The sequence below is a fragment of the Schistocerca americana genome, chromosome 3 (assembly GCF_021461395.2).
Source record: "Schistocerca americana isolate TAMUIC-IGC-003095 chromosome 3, iqSchAmer2.1, whole genome shotgun sequence".
NCBI classification, from domain to species: domain Eukaryota; kingdom Metazoa; phylum Arthropoda; class Insecta; order Orthoptera; family Acrididae; genus Schistocerca; species Schistocerca americana.
The window spans coordinates 36,062,603-36,083,666 of record NC_060121.1 but is presented as its reverse complement, the minus strand read 5'-3'; the positions used below and the strand labels follow the sequence as shown (position 1 = coordinate 36,083,666).

The window sequence follows — 21,064 nt, the reverse complement described above, 5'->3', positions numbered from 1 at the left end:
ATCGAGGCTAGTATGGGGCTAAAACTTGTAGAGGTAGATTAGGGCTTTGCAGCAGTATCTTCAAGTGGGTGTAAGATGCAGTAGTTACGCAGAGGTGTAGACACTTGTACACAATAGACTTAGTGTGGAGAGCTGCATCGAATCAGCCTTTGCACTGAAGACCCCAACACAACAAATCATTACCCATGGACCATGGCACATATAAAAAAAGTATTCGTATCACAGATTGGCCAACATCTACAGTTCAATGCCATTTTATATTAGCTACACTTATACAATGAATAGTTACCTTGTTCCATGGACAAAATATGTATTTACATCTGTCAATATCACCTATCTTTTTTGAATGTATCACTAATTGGGATTTGTAATAGTGACTTAATTAATATACAACAAAAACTGTAATACACTTACAAACTAAGAGTGTTTTGAATTAATTCTAGTGAATAACACTTATCTAATAGTTCCACCTCACAATCTGACACATCACACCTGTATGCCTAGCCTGCAGTCTTGGCCCTTTCAAATAAAGCAAGCCTTGTCACGAACAAGGCAGCATAAGTCTCTTCCTGGTGTACAGAATTCCAGCTGCTGCAAGAATGTGAAACATGATACTTTTGTGATCACCGAGATGCAAACTCAAGACTGTACCATTGAAAATGATAAGACTGAGTAACTATTGCTCCACATTTCATTTAATTGAAAAATGTGATTTCTGTCTCAGCTTGTGGCTGTTCTTTATTTCTGTTTAATTCTGAATACTTTTATTGTTTATTTTTTTGTACATGAAGATTTTGTTCAGAATTATAGCCGCCCCTGTTTGCTACAAGAATACTCTTAGCACCCATTCGATTAAAGACATGATTGTTTCTACGTCAGCCGGTCCTCAGTATGCACTATTATTTTCATTGACTGTAATATATCTTCTCGCCTCTACTGAGGTACTGTAGTTATCTCTCGTGTTTCTGTTACTGGCCTACAGTGTTGGATATAGACAATGAAGACTAGCAACTATTACGGTATCATTTCAAGTTCTTGCCAGGAAGGTGCTACTCTTCATCAGTACATCCACTAAGATTGTACAGCACTAGTGCTTCAATTTCAAGTCTTATATCTTGTTCCTCATATAATCAAATCGTAGGAGAAAGAGCTAAGAATTAAGATATGAAGTCTGCTATTAGTTGAATCACAATAAACATTTAAAATTTTAAACTGAAAGACTGACATTCTTTGCTAAGTATCAACACAAGTGATTCAAGCAAAAGATGTTTACAACAGAAAGAAATGTATATTTAAAAACAATAACAGTGTCAAAAATGGGGCTGAGTGACCACTGTGCAGTAAATCAAATTCCTCGAATTATGGTAGGCATACTGCTACACTACGTGCCATGCAGCCAAGAATATTAAGCCCTGCCAGAAAAAAGTTCCATTCTTTTCTATGACCAATTTTTATTTGAAAACTATTCCCTTTCTGTTAGTCAACAAAGTGTTAATCCACTGTATCTACACTGACATTCATGCCATTCAGATTTCCTTTGTCTTTAAACTGTCTATGTAATCTTCAGTCATAAGGTCCTTCCCATTAACTTTTAATTCATATCAACTAACACCATAGACCTGTCTACTAAACATTGCAAAACAGCACGCACATTAATCGCGGGTATGTTCAAAAAGCAATCAGCTACCGTATCATATTCGGTTACAGTGTCAAAGTTTGAATGAAATAATAAGCAAGATTTCTGACTCACTCTCTCAAACCCACTCTCTGCACTACAGCAATTTATTTGAAAATTAAAAGGTTACTATGAAAACTGAGACATACATATATATATATAAAAAGATTTCAATGCTTTAATCACCATAAAGAAGCTTTGGTATTCGCATAACTGACATCGACAATAAGTAACAATACTGAACAATTAAAATATTTTCTGAAAATGTTACGGCAAGTAAAACATACAGTAATACAGCAACCTTTTAAGAATCACAAATGTTACTGAGAATCATTTCTATTCAGATTTTAAAATGTACATGTGTCACTGTCAGAAATGATTTTAACTTCTGAGATATGTGAACATTTTAGAAATGATTATGTCTAAGCTATCAGAAATGTTAGGGCATCCCAAGTCATCTTTTAGTTATTGCTTCAATATATTTGAATCTACACTTGTACAGAGAGAGGCCATTTAAGTAAGCTACATTTAATTTATTTCTGCTTCAAATGCACATATTTCAGAAATGCCCTATTAACATCACCTAGTCACTTTTTGCACATCATATTTTCATCTGCTATCCAGAACATTTCCGAACCAACAGGAACTTGCAGTAAGTCTTTTAAATCAGAAACATATCTTATTTAGATCTTTCAGGCACATATTTTTAAATAAAGTTGGAAATGTGATGACCTGCATAACACATTTCAGTCCCTCAAACTCTCCAACAAAATATGTATGGCTATAATTTTATCAGTCATATATTTAGCTTTTAAATTCTTGCTGTCTAATGGAGATAACAAGCTGAAAAGCTGCTGAGACTCAGTCTGACTGAATTTCGTATCGCAATACTACTATGTTCACAGAGTATATATCACCATACAATCGAATAATATAGAGTGGAAATTGTTTTGACTACAGTGAAATGTCATTTCACATCATTGTGAGATGTCAGCTTTTCTCAAACACTGTATGCCTATGGGTCAAGAATTTCACCTTTCTAGTTTCAATCTTTCAGTCATGACAAGACCACTAGGAGTTTCACTAAATTACCTCTGTGTAAGATCAAGTTCAACAAAAATAACAGTAAGTTATCTGCAACATGAGTCAAACAATGGATGTGATTTTACAGCACACCACCACTGGATCTCCTTGGATGAATAGTAAATGCTGCTGAAAGTCACAGTATGTATAAGAAACTTGTGTGTTCCATTAAAAGCAGCTCACTGAGTCTACATTTACATTCCCTCTTCCATACAAAAAATAAATACTTCTAAGCATCTCAATGGTCTCCTGTAACTTAGCTATTCAATCTGCAAATGTAACCATCCATCATTGTCACACATCTTTGCAGCCAGACAGTATGGATGAAGTACACATCCTCAGAAGCTCATAGAACTTCCAGGTCACAGTGCCGTATTTCCGGGTGTTTTTCCTGTAACAACACATCTTTGTTTAAATCAAGTCTATATATAACAAAGAAACTAATCCTTTGAGGGCAATGCAAAAAGTTGTGGCCTGGCAGTGAAATATAGAGCTTATTAAGGCAAGAATGAATTTCAATAGTGCCCTCCCCGGTTATGTCAGTGCATACAATCCAACATTTTTCTACCAAGTAGATTAACCCACAAAGTACAATTCTGCAAGGTGTGCAGATCACTACAGTCTGCTCTTCCTTGGATTTGAAACATTTTCCAGCCACATATTCTTCACATGTAACATGCCAAATCAGGTGAATGTTCCAACAATTTGTATCTTAAACCCCTCAGAGTTCCCACTGTAAAACAACCAGCTCAGACTCAGAGTTATTATCTTTTTTCCTTTTCTTTTGCAATTCAAGGCTCTTCATACCTATTTTCTATCCAGTTGGTCCTAATGAATTCCATGGTACTCACCAGCTGTTCTTGCAAGGCAACAAAAGCCATGCCCTTCTTAGCAGATGATACCTGACTTCACCTTTATCCCAGTGCACCGTTTGGTTCCATCAGTAACCAATGTGTTAAGTTGACAGAGACATAATTTGCTGCAAACAGATGCACATTAATCACAGTGAGAAAGCAGCTGACAGTGACATGTTTTCAGCAGATAATAGATTAGCCTACTTGCTATTGTGGTTTTATTTCTTGTGTGAAGTAGTATACTCCCAGATTGTCCACAGTTTCAAGTTGGTAACTAAATACTGCATTCTTTCCAATACCACCTGAATGTTCCAAAAAATCTGTTCTGTAATACAGCTCCCATCTTTCACTAGGCTTTCCCACAGTTAACTTCTCAAAGAGAGGGGACGACACTATTTTAGTTCTTTCTTGCCTGATACACCAATGTTGTCAGCTTCTTCAGACATGTTCAGTCACTGATTTTCCAATACTTGGTGCCATAAGTTACACATAAACAGTCTTCAAGAGGAGTACAAAAGTTCAGCTGCCATTAACTGATCATTTTACGTGAACTTTGGCATTAAGCTGTCCAAACTTAAGAGAGTTTTATGAAGGCACAATATTTCATTACACCAATTTGGAGGAATTTGAACATATAGCATGAGTACTTTATGAATCTATATCTATTTAGCAAGTGAAATTGCCACTTGACTTGCGTTACTGCACAACATGCACCAACAAAGTTTTAAATAACACCATCTCTGTCATCCCAACAACTTCTCACCATGCCGTCGTACATTTAAAATGCTGCATAAAGGAAACAAAATTTTACTTACACGAAGTTTCATTTCAATCCTATCTATCTCTCCACCCATCATATCTACGATGTTTTCACCATGTTTGAGCAGAAAGTTCTCTAACTCATCAATATTTTTCATTTCTTTCACTTCCTGCAATAAAGAAGAATCACTATTAAAAAAGACACAATGAAGATGCATTAAGCACCAGAATTTTTACTGCTAGAGTACTGAAAGTGCAACTTAAATAAAGTACTGAAAAACAAACAGAAATATTCAGATGTAGTTGACTCATTGGATAGTTATTTTGCCTTAGTGAACACATGTCAAACAGAACTTCACAATATAAAACAACCGTTCTTGTTTAATGTGCAGCACTCCTTCACTCACATATTACACGAGGTATCAGAAGTATGATCATATGGGATATCAAGTTAAATTTGTGACTGAATTGAGGACTTCTTGGCAGAGAGGACACAGCATGTCATCTTGGATGATGAGTCTTCGTCAGGTTTATAAAAGTAACTTCAGATGTGCCCCAGGGAAGTATGTTAGGACCTTTGCTGTTCACATTGCATATTAATGACCTTGCAGAGAATATTAATAGTAAAATCAGGCTTCTGCAGGTGATGCAGGTATCTATAATGAATTACTATCTGACAGAAGCTGCATAAATATTCAGAAAGATCTTAATAAGATTTCAAAGTCATGTACAGATTGGCAACTTGCTCTAAATGTTCAGAAAAGTACAATTTTGCACTTCACAAAATGAAAAACCATTGTATCCTATGACACTAATAACAATGAGTCGCTGCTGGAATCAGCCAACTCATACAAATACCTGGGTGTAACACTTTGCATGGATATGAAATGGAATGGCCACATGAATTCAGCAGTGCGTAAAGCAGGCATAGATTTCAGTTTATTGGTAGGATACTGGAGAAGTGCAATCAGTTTACAAAGGAGATTACTTACAAATCACTCGTGTGACCAGTTCCAGAATATTGCTCAAGTGTGTGGGACACATACCAGGTAGGACTAACAGGGGATATTGAAAGTGTACACAGAAGGGCAGCACAATGGTCACATGTTTGTTTAATTCATGTGAAAGTGTCGCAGAGATAAAGGAACTGAGCTGGAAGAGACTTGAAGATAGGTGTAAACTATCCCAAGGAAGTCTATTAACAAAGTTTTAAGAATCGGCTTTAAATGATGACTCTAGGAATATACCACAACCCCATATGTATTGCTCACGCACAGGTCAAGAGGATAAGATTAAGATAATTACTGCACGCACAGAGGCATTCAAACAATCATTCTTTGAGTGCTCGATATGTGAATCGAACAGGAAGAAACCCTAATAACATGTACAATGGGACGTACCCTTTGCCATACTCCTCAAAATGGTTGCGGAGTATAGATGTAGATGCAGAAGACACCAGTGATTCACTGAGTGTCATTTTTGCAAGTGATATTACTGACATTGTCAATTTGAATGGGAAAGAAAATATTCAGTTTAGAGTGACAAAAGGCAGCCCATTGTGTAATGAAACATGAGGTTAGTCTAATAATAAATTGTTTATCTGGCCATGAGAATAAAGCATCTTCATCAATCATATTTAACTACGGGGAAAGAAAAGGAAAATTAAACAAAATTGTACATGCTGACCCACTTTATTCATAGACAGTTTACCGAACGAAAAATGAGGAGAAGTTTTCCAAAGACAAACAGCAGATGAAAAATTTAATTCTTTCCTAAAAATATCCTTACAAAATTATGAGTCTAATTTTCCTTTGCAATAGGTCAGGATGATTTACAGTGGAAGCCAAGAAAAAGGGTGGCTATCATCTCGGATCAAAATAACTTGTACTTGGAAGAAAGTGTTTCATTTACTGCAAAAGACTAGCCCCATTCGTGAATTGAAAATGCACTACAAGAATTATTGACAATTCTTCACCAAGTCATCAGAAAGGCTAAAACCATCTACTATGAACAGAAAATTCAAAGTTCCAAGAACAAAGTGAGGACATTGTGGATCACTATCACGTAATGGTGTGTAATGAAAAACTCAACTACGTACACAACACTGAATCCCCAGATACCATTGACCATGAGATAGATTATATGAAATTAAATGTGTTGGCTACTAAATTGAAAAAAATTCTTCCTAACAGAGGCTGAAAACAGAGACACAATATCATCTATGGAAAGCATATAGAAGAAGTTTATTTACATGAGCAGTGCACACTCCACCACACTACACATCAGTTTTGCTAACTCATCTGTTAGAGAGAACACAAAAATCATTAGGGTAATAAAAAGTTGTAACTCTTCTGGTATCTTCAGCATTTTTTAAAATCTCGATCATTTTGTGCCTCCAAAGCTGCATAATGTGAATGTTAATAAAAACCAAAATAGCTGGTATTGAATGTGTGTTTATTATGCTGTGACTGATTTCATTCTAAATGAGTATCTTCTGGTGAAAAAATGTGCTTTGCCATGGCCTACCAGACAAAACGCTAAACGGCATACATCAGAACATGGCGAGCACAGCAATTTAGTTTGCCAAGTGCCCAAGACAAGCAGTCAGCAGTATATGCAGGGAACATAACAACACACAACACTATACTGGAATGGCTGCAATGGTATATCAGCCAAAGTACTAAAATTTGTTCCAATTTGGTAGAACCACGCTTGTTTTAGTGTTAGAATCAACCAATGAGTTGAAATACCTAGGTATGCAGTTGTGACACCAGCATGCACAAAAGTGGAGATAAGTGACTGACCTCTCAATGCAGACTGATATCCTTCATCGAGTGTGTTCACAAGTTTTTGAGAAGATATCTTATCTCAGAATACTGAACCATATTTCTGGGAGAAAACTTTTAGTAACAGTTGAGTTTGGTTTCTGCTAAGTCTTCTCTACCGAGAATATATGATCTCATAAACTCAAAGTAGGACTGAACAACGAACATTATCGAGTTGGCATTTTTTGTGATCTTGTCATAATCTCTGACTGTGAAGATGATAAAACTCTGCTACCGAAACTAAAACAGTATAGCAGTAACGGTCTTCCCCCTGCATGGTCTGAGTCATATCTTAACAACACAAAACAGATGGTCACATCAACTTATGATACAACATGAGTAAGATTAAATTCACAGTGGGGAAACATCGAATACGCATGTCGCAGGGTTCGATGCTCAGGTTGCTCCCATTTTTGGTCTACACGAAAGATTTGCCGGGAACATTGGAGGATTCTTAAAAAACAGCAATGTTTGCTGATCTCACAAGTATCGGGCCCAAGCACGTCCAGGAGAATGATGGAATAGACTTACAACTTGTTCACATCCAGCAACATAACCCTTAATCTTACAAAAAATCAAGTTATGCAATTCCAAATAAATAAAATGACTGTAGGTACCAGAAGTACAGATCAATGGTCACACATTACATGAGACTAAATGTGTGGTGTTTCTGGGGATCCAAATGGATATAAACCCAGGTAAGCATGTAGATAAGTTAACCAAAAGGCTCAGTTCTACCTGCCTTGCACTCAGAAATCTCTCCAATCTTGTCTTGCACAAATATCTTTCACACCTGTCCAGTTGGCTTTCCCTCAGTCTAATTTTGGCAAACTGAACTTCAATCCAGCAGCTATTTTGACCATCTGCCATCTTTCTTCAAGTGACATGACCAGCCCAATGTCATTCTAAAATATACACTTTTTCAGTTACGTCAGTCACATTTATTATATGCCTGATATACACTGTTTTCTTTCTTTCTTTCTTTCTTTCTTCATGTAGTTCCACATCACTCTTTCCACTTCTCTTTCAGTTACTATCAGTTTCCTAACAACGAACTCATTTAACACCTGTATCTCAGAGCTATACATTATTACTCACAGTATACATCGGTCAAAAACAGTTTTTTTCACTCTTACACTTGCATGCCAACATACATACTCCCTAATGGGATTTCTGGTGAATAACAAGAGTTGATTTGGGATGGACCCAATAAGTTACAAACACAAAACACGAATTAGAAATAATTTTCATGGAGATTATGAATATCTCACTGGGGATTCAAAATTGTGTTTCATACTCTGGTGCAAAAGCCTATTACTGGTTGCCAATGGACATCAGACAGAAAACTGAACAACCTCAAATATTTAAAACCAAAGTAAAACAATACCAGCAAGCCATTCGTTACACCATTTACCAGAATACTGGGGATTAAGACTCATTCAGCCAACTGATGGTGGTGTGTGGGTTTTTTTTTTTTTTTTTTTTTTTTTGACCCCTCCTAACACACAAATGTAATGTAATCTAGAAGTATTGATCATAATTATCAGTTACTGTAGACAACTTCTAGCCAGAATTTGTTGCCAATATACTTTACAGCAGTTGCTCCTGCCAGTTAATGTGTAGCTGAACTCATTTCACATACCTAATCGGCTCTCCTTCATGACAGCATTTGAGCGCACAATTACAATCAAACACGTTTCTACATACCTGTTTCAGGAATATACACCTTCAGTTTCCTATTGAACATCCATGTTTGATTCCTGTGACATGACCACACAACAAAACCTGATAGTGATAACCATATTACAGAAAATTCTTCATACACTTAAGTTAAAATACTTATAACTCAAGAGCAGCACTTTTTTCTAATGCCACGTACATGCAGGTGAATTTGTCCGATGTGGTACACGATCCCACCAGATGGCAGTGTCTTAACCCGAGTCGCCCAACTCACAGGAAACACGTGTGTCTCACAAATACTGACCGAGGTATATTGTTTAATAAGTGTGCAATAACTGAATTCTTTTAAGTTTATATTTGTTAATAACTGTAGATTGGGTAGGTCCAGACCTGATTCCTTCTTATTATCACTTCAATGATGATAAGTGGAAAGGAAACTGACAGGTGGCTATTGTAAGATCTGACTTGCAGATACGTCATATTGTGACTAGCCAAAATAGTTTCACCTAAAGTATTTTAAAGTTACATACACATTTTTGGGGAGGGCAACAACAGCTCAGAGACATTATGAATAACAATAACTGTTATAACGTCAAGTTTAACAAATATATTTCAGAACGACACAACACATATAAGTCACAGACTAAGTTGACAAGCAAGACATGTGTACACGTTAGCATTCGAATGAGCACTGAGTCCCAGTCTAGTGGCCGCTGCTCGGCTGGCCGCTTAGGTGGCGCAGCTGCTGCACGGCTGGCAGACAGCACCGCATGTAGAGGACGCACGTAATTGCGCGGCGGCACTTTGAATGATCGGCGAGTCACAACACTTTTCCCCCCTTTGAAATTGTTGCACTGGTCTTGATGGAGGTGTCCTGGAGATGGCTAACGTCCATAGGCGTTGTTTTACTTGCCGTAAAGTCTCGAGGAGGAGGCTTCCCGTACGGACAGAAGTGTCCCCGATTATAACGGGTCAAGATGACACGAGACATAGGAGTCGAATCTGCTGGGGCCCCCTGCACCAATCTGCCCGTTGCGGCAAGTCCAGTTGATATGACAGGAGACATGGGTGAGGTGTCGGCGTCCGTTGGAGGAGGAGGCGAGTAGTTTTGCTCTGAGAGAGGATGGTCATCCGGTTCCTGCATGGGCACATCTCCTGGTGGCATTCGTTCTTGTGCTGGCATCGCGATGACAGTGAGAGGGCTGCGTTGTGAGTATTGAGAGATGCCAAGATCCCGAGCGTCAGGTAGGGCCAAAAGTGGTGCAGCGGTATTCGGAACAGGTGTTGCTGGCACATGAGGCCAAAGCTGGTCCGAATGACGCACTGCAACACCCGTGTCCGTCTGGATTTCATACAGGCATCTGCCACGGTGTCTTAAGATGCCGCCCGGGCTCCCATTTTGGCTGCCTGCCATATCCCCGTACCCAGACGAGGTCGTCAGCGGTGAACCGGCCAACGGAAGGCACCCGTGGCCGTGAGTGGGAAGCCACAGAAGATGAAGTAGCATGCGGGGCTGCCGGCCATGTAAGAGCTCAGCCGGGGGTGAAACAGTAAGACGCCAGAAACTGCAGAAGCGCATCATCAGCAGCAGAAGAAGTCAGAAGTTTCCACCTTAAATGTGCAGACCAGTCGTTCAGCCTCACCGTTGGATTGTGGATGGAACGGCGGGCCGTGACATGCATAACGCCGTGACGAGCACAAAAATCCGTAAATTCAGAAGAGGCAAATTGCGGACCATTATCAGTAACAAGAGTAGAGGGGACGTCTTCAAAGAAAAAATGCGAGCGAGAGCACTGGTGGTTGCCGCGGTGGTAGGCGACGTGCAACGGACAATAAAAGGAAAGTTAGAGCAGGCGTCAATTACAAGGAGACAATAAGTACCTAAAAAGGGTCCCACAAAGTCAGCATGAATGCGCTCCCAGGGCTTCTCAGGCGAAGGCCACGGTGACAAAGATCACTTCGGGGCAGCGGCCTGTGACGCACAAGGGCCGCAGGCAGCGACCATGTGTGCTATTTCAGTGTCGATGCCAGACCAGTACACATGACGGCGCACCGGAGATTTTGTGCGAGACACCCCAGTGCCCTTGGTGAAGGAGGCGCAAGACCGAAGCATGCAAAGATGCAGGTACCACAACACGCGGCGAAGCATTGTCAGTGGAGAGAAGGATAACACCATCCCTAGCCGTGAGGCGGTAGCGCAAAGCGTAGTAGTTCCGCAACGGATCAAAAGTCTTAGCGGACGGGCAATCTGGCCAACCCTTCTGAATACAGCGTAAAACCCGAGAGGGCGTAGGGTCAGAACCCGTAGCAGCCGCCAGCCTGTCCCCAGTGATGGGGAACCCGTCCACAACCCGTTGCTCGGCAACATCCAGGTGGAAACACAAAAGTTCGTCCCTATCGAATCCCTGATCACGACCCATGGGAAGGCGAGAGAGAGGATCAGCATTTGCATGTTGAGTCGTTGGCTGGAAATGAATCTCATAATTGAAACGAGACAAGTAAAGAGCCCAACGCTGGAGGCGGTGTGCAGCCTTGTCGGGAAGTGACGTTGATGGATGAAACAAGGACACAAGGGGTTTGTCATCCGTAACAAGATGAAATTTTGAGCCATAGAGAAAAACACCAAACTTATGAAGAACATAAATAATGGCCAAAGCTTCTTTCTCAATTTGAGAATACTTTTGTTGGGCATCTGTGAGCATTTTGGAGGCATAAGCAATGGGTTGTTCCGAACCGTCAGAAAAACGGTGCGCAAGGACTGCACCGACCCCATATTGAGAGGCATCTGTGGCAAGAACAAGATGTTGGCCAGGTCGATAAGTAGCCAGGCATGGGGCCTGTTTCAGCATAGTCTTCAATTTCTGGAAAGCCGCTTCGCATGACGCGGACCAGTGAAAAGGCACGTTTTTATGCAACAGGCGATGCAACGGCTGAGCCACCGAAACCGCAGACAGTAAAAACTTGTGATAGTATGCTATTTTCCCCAAGAAGGCCTGCAGTTCCTTAACAGATGTAGGGCGAGGAAGGGGATCGATCACAGCGACAGTTTGCTGAAGCGGACGAATACCATCCCGAGAGAGTTGAAACCCCAAGTACGTGATAGATGCCTGAAAAAATTGTGATTTCTGAAGGTTACAATTAAGACCGACAGTCTGTAAGACATGAAAAAGTGTGCGGAGATTTTGAAGATGTTCTTCAGTGGTGGAGCCAGTGACAACAATGTCGTCCATGTAATTGATACACCCAGGGACAGTGAGCAATAATTGTTCCAAGAATCGCTGAAAGAGAGCAGGGGCGCTGGCAACCTCGAATGGCAATCGTTGGTATTGATAGAGGCCGGAAGGTGTGTTAAGGACCAGAAACTGCCAGAAGCAGCGTCGAGAGGAAGTTGTTGATAAGCTTCTGACAGGTCTAGTTGAGAAAAATACTGGCCTCCAGCAAGTTTAGTGAACAGTTCTTCAGGACGGAGCATAAGGTAAGTGTCGATGAGGCATTGAGCACTTACAGTGGCTTTGAAATCGCCACAGAGACGAATATCACCATTTGGCTTAGCAACGACTACAGGAGAGGACCACTCACTGGAAGTGACAGGAAGCAAGACCCCTGAAGTAGTGAGACGATCCAACTCCCGTTTTACACGATCACGAAGGGCCACAGGAATGGGCCGAGCCCGAAAAAACTTAGGCCGAGCAGTGGGTTTGAGCGTGATATGAGCTTCAAAGTCGTTTGCACGGCCTAGCCAAAAAGAGAAAGGGACGAAAATGTCGTCGACAAGGAATCCAGTTGAGTATAAGGAATAGCATCAGAGACAATATTGACAGAGTCATCTATGGAGAACCCAAAAACGCGAAAGGAATCGAAACCAAAAAGATTTTCTGCGTTGCTCTGGTCGACCACAAATATGGGAACAGTGCGAGGGACGGATTTGTAAGATACCTCAGCATTAAACTGTCCCAACAGAGAAATCTTCTGTTTATTGTACATCCGTAATTGCCGAGTGACAGGTGACAAGAGTGGAGAACCCAACTGAAGATACGTCTGAGAATTAATTATAGTGGCAGCAGAACCGGTATCCACTTGCATGCAAACATCTCGACCAAGGATTTGGACAGTGAGGATAACTGCCCTGAAAGGGAAGAAGTGCAATTGACAGACAACACAGAATCAGAACCAGCGTCATGTTCATGAACATCATCATGTATGCGGTCGGATTTGCAAACAGAAGACACATGACCTTTCTTTTTGCAATTGTGACACACAGCCCAACGTTGGGGACAATCCTCGCGTGAATGTTTCGTAAAACACCGCGGACATGAAGGAAGTTGCCGGGGGTTTTGCTGCAGTTTCTTAGCGGGTTGTTTACGGCTAGGCCGAGGCTGGGCGTGGGAGTGCACTGCGACCACGTCAGCCGGCAGGGACACGCCGCTCGCAGGGTCAACAGCGCACAGAGGTTGTATTTCCCCGACATCACCCCACGCCTCTACTTGCGCCCCAGCGACACGAGAAATTGCAAAAGACTGCGCAATGGAGAGAACTTCATCTAGAGTTGGATTCGCCAACTGAAGGGCACCTTGCCGAACTTCTTTGTCGGGCGCCGACCAGATAATGGCATCTCGTACCATGGAATCGGCATAGGATTCTTTGTGAACGTCAGTAACAAATTGTCACTTTCGACTGAGGCCGTGAAGTTCAGCAGCCCAAGCGCGATAGGATTGATGTGGCTGTTTTTGACAAAGATAAAAGGCAACACGAGAGGCTACCACATGCGTTTGCTTTTGAAAATAGACGGACAGAAGTGAGCACATTTCAGCAAAGGACAAAGATGCAGGATCCTTCAAAGGAGCCAATTGCGACAACAACCAATACATTTGAGGTGAAATCCAGGAAAGGAACAGAGACTTACATGGTTGTTCGTCCGTGACATGAAATGCCAAGAAGTGCTGTCGAATACGTTTTTCATAATCAGACCAGTCTTCCGCCGTCTCATTGTAAGGAGGAAAAGGAGGTACAGCCAACAACGAGAAATGCCCCGCATTTGACGCCGCGACAAAATCGCGAATCGCCGCTGTTAGAAGCATTTGTTGTTCAAGGAGATTTTGCAATAGTTGCTCGACAGTAGCCATGGAACCCTGTGGGTCAACGGTGAAAAGGAAAAATCCACTACCTCGTCGCCAATTGTTATAACGTCAAGTTTAACAAATATATTTCAGAACGACACAACACATATAAGTCACAGAGCAAGTTGACAAGCAAGACATGTGTACACGTTAGCATTCGAATGAGCACTGAGTCCCAGTCTAGTGGCCGCTGCTCGGCTGGCCGCTTAGGTGGCGCAGCTGCTGCATGGCTGGCAGACAGCGCCGCACGTAGAGGACGCACGTAATTGCGCGGCGGCGCTTTGAATGATCGGCGAGTCACACCAATAACACCACTCAACATCCAGTAACCATTGAAATTATCATAAAAATTACAACAATTAAAAAGTCAAGAATGATGAAATGTTTCCGAAAGCTGCATAGTTGTATGAAAGTGCTTTATTTGTAACTACTGATGTCTCATCACTATGTGTGCATCTTCAGGTTTATAATTATTATATTTCCATAATGTCTGTGGACAGTTACAGAGTCCCAGCTTTCAGGAAATTATCCACGTTAACCACCATATGGAGGCTAGCAATATGTTGGAAGGCAGGAAGCCACATTGTTCTTAGAAACACAGTATTCTACCTTCCAGTGTATTGCTAATCTCCACAGGCTCTTTAACGTGCATAACTTCCTGAAAGCTGGGACTCTGTAACAGTCCACATACATTATGGAAATATAACCATTATAAACTGAAGATACATCTATACTGACGTGAAACCAGTAGTTGTGAATAAAGCACCTTCATACAGCTATGCAGCTTTTGGAAACACCTCATCATTCTTGACTTTTTAATTATTGTAATTTCTATGATAATTTCAATTGTTACTAAGAGTTGAGTGTTGTTACTGCTAATTGTATTTTCAAATTATCTCAACTGTGAACTAGATGGAACAAAATTTACGTAAATGCTGCTGGAAGCAAATGAAACTGTATACTTTCAGCAACATCACTATTTCATCCTCAAAAAATGGGTAACTATGATTACGTTGAGTAAACATCACACAAAGTGTGTGACACTAAAAATTCAGAGTGATAATATGTACTACAGCAAATGCACCATATTGTTATTAAAATTGTGCCAATATGTTGTTGTTGTTGTAGTTTTCAGTCCTGAGACTGGTTTGATGCAGCTCTCCATGCTACTCTATCCTGTGCAAGCTGCTTCATCTCCCAGTACCTATTGCATCCTACATCCTTCTGAATCTGCTTAGTGTATTCATCTCTTGGTCTCCCTCTACAATGTTTACCCTCCACACTGCCCTCCAGTACTAAATTGGTGATCCCTTGATGCCTCAGAACATGTCCTACCAACCAGTCCCATCTTCTCGTCAAGTTGTGACACAAGCTTCTCTTCTCCCCATTCCTATTCAATACTTCCTCATTACTTATGTGATCTACCCATCTTATCTTCAGCATTCTTCTGTAGCACCACATTTCAAGAGCTTCTATTCTCTTCTTGTCCGAACTATTTATCATCCATGTTTCACTTCCATACATGGCTACACTCCGTATAAATACTATCAGAAATGACTTCCAGACACTTAAATCTATACTCGATGTAAACAAATTTCTCTTCTTCAGAAACGCTTTCCTTGCCATTGCCAGTCTACATTTTATATCCTCTCTACTTTGACCATGATCAGTTATTTTGCTCCCCAAGTAGCAAAACTCCTTTACCACTTTAAGTGTCTCATTTCCTAATCTAATTCCCTCAGCATCACCAGATAAAATTCTACTACATTCCATTATACTCGTTTTGCTTTTGTTGATGTTCATCTTATATCCTCCTTTCAAGACACTGTCCATTCCGTTAAACTGCTCTTCCAAGTCCTTTGCTGTCTCTGACAGAATTACAATGTCATCAGCGAACCTCAAAGTTTTTATTTCTTCTCCATGGATTTTAATACCTACTTCGAACTTTTCTTTTGTTTCCTTTACTGCTTGCTCAATATACAGATTGAATAGCATCGGGGAGAGGCCAGAACCCTGTCTCACTCCCTTCCCAACCACTGCTTCCCTTTCATGTCCCTCGACTCATAACCGCCATCTGCTTACTGTACAAATTGTAAATAGCCTTTCACTCCCTGTATTTTACCTCTGTCACCTTTAGAATTTGAAACAGAGTATTCCAGTCAACATTGTCAAAAGCTTTCTCTAAGTCTACAAATGCTAGAAACGTAGGTTTGCCTTTCCTTAATCTTCCTTCCCAGATAAGTCGTAAGGTCAATATTGCCTCACGTGTTCCAACATTTCTACGGAATCCAAACTGATCTTCCCCCAGGTCAGCTTCTACCAGTTTTTCCTTTCGTCTGTAAAGAATTCGTGTTAGTATTTTGCAGCTGTGAACTATTAAACTGATAGTTTGGTAATTTTCACATCTATCGGAACCTGCTTTCTTTGGGATTGGAATTATTACATTCTTCTTGAAGTCTGAGGGAATTTTGCCTGTCTCATACATCTTGCTCACCAGATGGTAGAGTTTTGTCAAGACTGGCTCTTCCAAGGCTGTCAGTAGTTCTACTGGAATGTTATCTACTCCCGGGTCCTTGTTTCGACTTAGGTCTTTCAGTGCTCTGTCAAACTCTTCACGCAGTAACGTATCTCCCATTTCATCTTCATCTACATCCTCTTCCATTCCTACAATATTGTCCGCAAAAACAACGTCCCTGTATAGATGCTCTATATACTCCTTCCACCTTTCTGCTTTCCCTTCTTTGCTTAGAACTGGGTTTCGATTTGAGCTCTTGATATTCATGCAAGTGATTATCTTTTCTCCAAAAGTCTCTCTAATTTTCCTGCAGGCAGTGTCTATCTTACCCCTCGTGAGATAAGCCTCTACATCCTTACATTTGTCATCTAGCCATCCCTGCTTAGCCATTTTGCACTTCCTGTCGATCTCATTTTTGAGACGTTTGTATTCCTTTTTGCCTTTTCATTTACTGTGTTTTTATACTTTCTCCTTTCATCAATTAAATTCAATATTTCTTCTGTTACCCAAGGATTTCTACTAGCCCTTGTCTTTTTACCTACTTGATCCTCTGCTGCCTTCACTATTTCATTCCTCAAAGCTACCCATTCTTCTTCTACTGTATTTCTTTCCCCCATTTCTGTCTATTGTTCGCTTATGCTCTCCCTGAAACTCTGTACAACCTCTGGTTCTTTCAATTTATCCAGACCCCATCTCCTTAAATTTTCACCTTTTTGCAGTTTCTTCAGTTTTAATCTACAGTTCATAACCAATAGATTGCGATCAGAGTCCACATCTGCCCCTGGAAATGTCTTACAATTTAAAACCTTGTTCCTAAATCTCTGTCTTACCATTATATAATCTATCTGAAATCTGTAAGTATCTCCAGGCTTCTTTCATGTATACAACCTCCTTTATGATTCTTGAACCAAGTGTTAGCTATGATTAAGTTATGCTCTGTGCAAAATTCTACCAGGCAGCTTCCTCTTTCATTTCTTACCCCCAATCCATATTCACCTACTACGTTTCCTCCTCTTCCTTTTCCTACTGTCGAATTCCAGTCACCCATGGGTATTAAATTTTCGTCTGTCTTCACTACTTGAATAATTTCTTTTATCTCATCATACATTTCATTAATTTCTTCATCATCTGCAGAGCTAGTTGGCAAATAAACTTGTACTACTGTAGTAGGCGTGGGCTTTGTGTCTATCTCGGCCACAATAATGCGTTCACTATGCTGTTTGTAGTACCTTACCCGCACTCCTATTTTTTATTCATTATTAAATCTACACCTGCATTACCCCTATTTGATTTTGTATTTATAACCCTGTATTCACCTGACCAAAAGTCTTGTTCCTCCTGCCACCGAACTTCACTAATTCCCACTATATCTAACTTTAACCTATCAACTTCCCTTTTTAAATTTTCTAACCTACCTGCCCAATTAAGGAATCTGACATTCCACACTCCGATCCGTAGAATGCCAGTTTTCTTTCTCCTAATAACGACGTCCTCCTGAGTAGCCCTGCCCAGAGATCCGAATAGGGGACTATTTTACCTCCGGAATATTTTACCCAAGAGGGCCCATCATCATTTAACCATACAGTAAAGCTGCATGCCCTCGGGAAAAATTACGGCTGTGGTTTCCCCCTTGCTTTCAGCCGTTCGGAGCACCAGCACAGCCGTTTTGGTTAGTGTTACAAGACCAGATCAGTCAATCATCCAGACTGTTGCCCCTGCGAGTACTAAAAAGGCTGCTGCCCCTCTTCAGGAACCACATGTTTGTCTGGCCTCTCAACAGATACCACTCCATTGTGGTTGCATCTACGGTACAGCTACCTGTATCGCTGAGGCACACAAGCCTCCCCACCAACGGCAAGGTCCGTGGTTCATGGGGAGGGGGTGCTAAGCTCTACGACAAATTTTTACCATGTATGTTGCTGTCAGATAAAATATTGCCTATTACTTCACGTATTACATATTCCACCTTTCTGTATCTGGAATGTTAAGTAGCTGGTTTGTATTTGCGGCTACTAGATGGCACTTTTGGTATAACGTTCACCTGCCCACAATTGCTGATGGGGGCACCTCAGTCTGATGCTACCCCAGCTCAACATGAGGTGCAACTCTTAGTGGCCTGCCTCTATGTTTTCTATTTTAATATTTTGTGACTAAAGCGTTTTCGCTTCATATTTATTTTAGACGTGACATGCCAGTTTTAAATGTTTTATTTCTGACGAAGACACTCTTAGTAGTGGCAGAAACCTAGGTAAAAGAGACTTGATTTTCGTGATCGAGGGCTACAATGATTTTAATTTTACCTTGTAACAATCTCTGACAATGCAGCCATTTTTAAAGCTTTAAGATTTCTGCCTGCCCAAGCATCCAAGACTTCCTCTAAATAGAGAGATCTAAAGATGAAACTGCTTAGTACAGGTATGGCCATTCAGTTAAATAAGAAATGTGATAAAAAGTGGCTAGTCCTTGATTATGTGAAAGCCTATATTAATTTCACGAATTGTAAAAAAGATCCCAAGTATTATTAGACACGTAGTTAAAAATCTCATTTCTGAACATGTTAAAAAGCTATACGCTAAAAAAGATGTTCTCAATGAAGAGGCATATTATCTGTATTTAGAGCTCATAAATATCTTACCTATTAACTTTAATGTTGACGATTTCTGGATACAGATTAACGAACATTTAGAAATTTGTAAACAAGGTATATTGCATAAACTTTTTCGTCTGTTTCCTGCTGAAAAATGTCCTCAAAGTACTTTTAAGAAAGAAGTCATGTACTTTATAAAACAATTTTAAATAAGACTAACATTACTTTTACACAGAATGAAACTGTCTTACTCAAAAAAGGCATAAAGTACAATGTCATACCCAAATTGCCAGACAAAAATGTAATCGAAAATATGCTTGTCAACCTAAAAACTGGTCTTGATTGTATAAAAATGGATAATTCAGGTCAAACTAGAATTGCCTTGACATAGCTGACATTAACAGCACTGGAAATCGCCATTGATGATGCTTCCCAAATAAAAGAAGCGAAATGCGTATGGGAACAAACAAACTGCCTTCATTCAGTTGCATAGATGGTACATACCTACACAAACTTGGTTAAATCTATTAAAGAAGCTGATGCTTTAATAGCTAAGTCTGACAAAGGTTGCTCTTTTGTTATTGCCTACAATTCTGAATATATTTCTAAAACATTAGATTTTTTTAACAAAATTAATATTTCAGAACTGCATGAGGATCCAACTCTGGAATTACAAAAAAGAAGTCAGATCAGCTACCAGTGAGGCAAAATTTTTAATCAAACCTTTCCATAAGAAAATGCTTATCAACATGTAATCTCAGCCCCCAAAACTTTGTTCTCAATTCAAAATTCACAAACCTAACCATCTAATATGCCAGACTTCTAATAGTATGAACAGTGCGTGCAACAATTTAGCCAAGTTTCTTCATGAAACTCTGAAAAATGTTCATTTTGAGAACAATTATTCCACCCCCAATAGTCATGCCTTAGTCCATAAAACTTAAGATTTAAAATGCAGCCCAGATACCAAGTTATTTTCACTAAACATCAAAACTCTTTTGACAAATGTTCCCGTACAAGAAATGCTACCAGTCATGGAAAAAAATTTATGTAATTTCAAAAAAGAACTTTCAGACGAACAAATCACTGACTTATGAATCTAATTAAAGTTGTAGTCAAATACAACTATTTTGAATTTAATGAACAATTGTACCAGCGACAGTCTCGCTATGGGAAATTTGTTAACTGGTATCCTTGTTGACATTTTCTCTAGAAGAAAAGTTCTTCAACTGTTTCTCAGGTACAGCGCTAGGCATTCTCTCCTGTTTCAGATATGTCGAAGACATTCTAATCATCTAAAAAGACCTGTTGATGGCATTGACCGTATTTTCAATCTTTTCAATGAGCTTCACAAGAAAATAATATTCACCAGCGAACTCGAAAATGAGGCCTATCAATTGAAGTTTCTTGATTTGACACATACAGCAGAAGAAAATAAAATCTCATTTCATGTTTTTCGTAAAGGAACATATACCGATCAGACCATACCTGCGTCTTCTATGCACCCACAACCTCATAAGAATGCTTTCTTTCTATCACTCTGCTATTCACAGAGCTACTTCTATTTCACTCTTGAAAGAAAAATTCAAGGAAGAAATTAATATAATCAAAACAATAGCAGTTAATAATGATTACGAACCTGCCAAAGTGGATAACATCCTTAAAAAGAAAACTGTAAAAGGAGTTACTACACTCGGCACCTCTATCATTGAGTCCAGCCAAAAGAAGAAATTTTTTTCTATTCCTTTCCTGGGGCCCATCTCCTATAAGATCCAATGCCTTCTTCGTAATAAATACAACTGTAATGTTGCCTTTTCAACCCATAATAGTTTGAAAAACATTTTATTTATAATTTAAAATCTACTCGTTCCCCTTAAAGAACACTGGTGTCCATAAGATTCTTGGCAACACCTGCTCTTCTTCCTACATACGACAAACAGGACGTGCCTGCACAGTCAGATACAAACAA

General features: G+C 40.0%; 1 protein-coding gene across 2 annotated transcripts in view; it reads right to left on the bottom strand.

Annotated features, from left to right (window-relative positions):
* Positions 1-1,833: 1,833 nt before the first annotated feature.
* Positions 1,834-21,064, bottom strand: part of LOC124605747 (zinc transporter 9) — a 188,759-nt gene continuing 169,528 nt past the window's right edge. For both annotated transcript variants that reach the window (XM_047137626.1, XM_047137627.1), the window contains 2 exons: positions 4,428-4,541; positions 1,834-3,149 (listed from right to left, as the gene is read on the bottom strand). In XM_047137626.1, the coding sequence (XP_046993582.1) occupies positions 3,105-3,149; positions 4,428-4,541 (159 nt within the window). In that variant the 3' untranslated portion in view covers positions 1,834-3,104. The remainder of the gene's footprint in view (positions 3,150-4,427; positions 4,542-21,064) is intronic.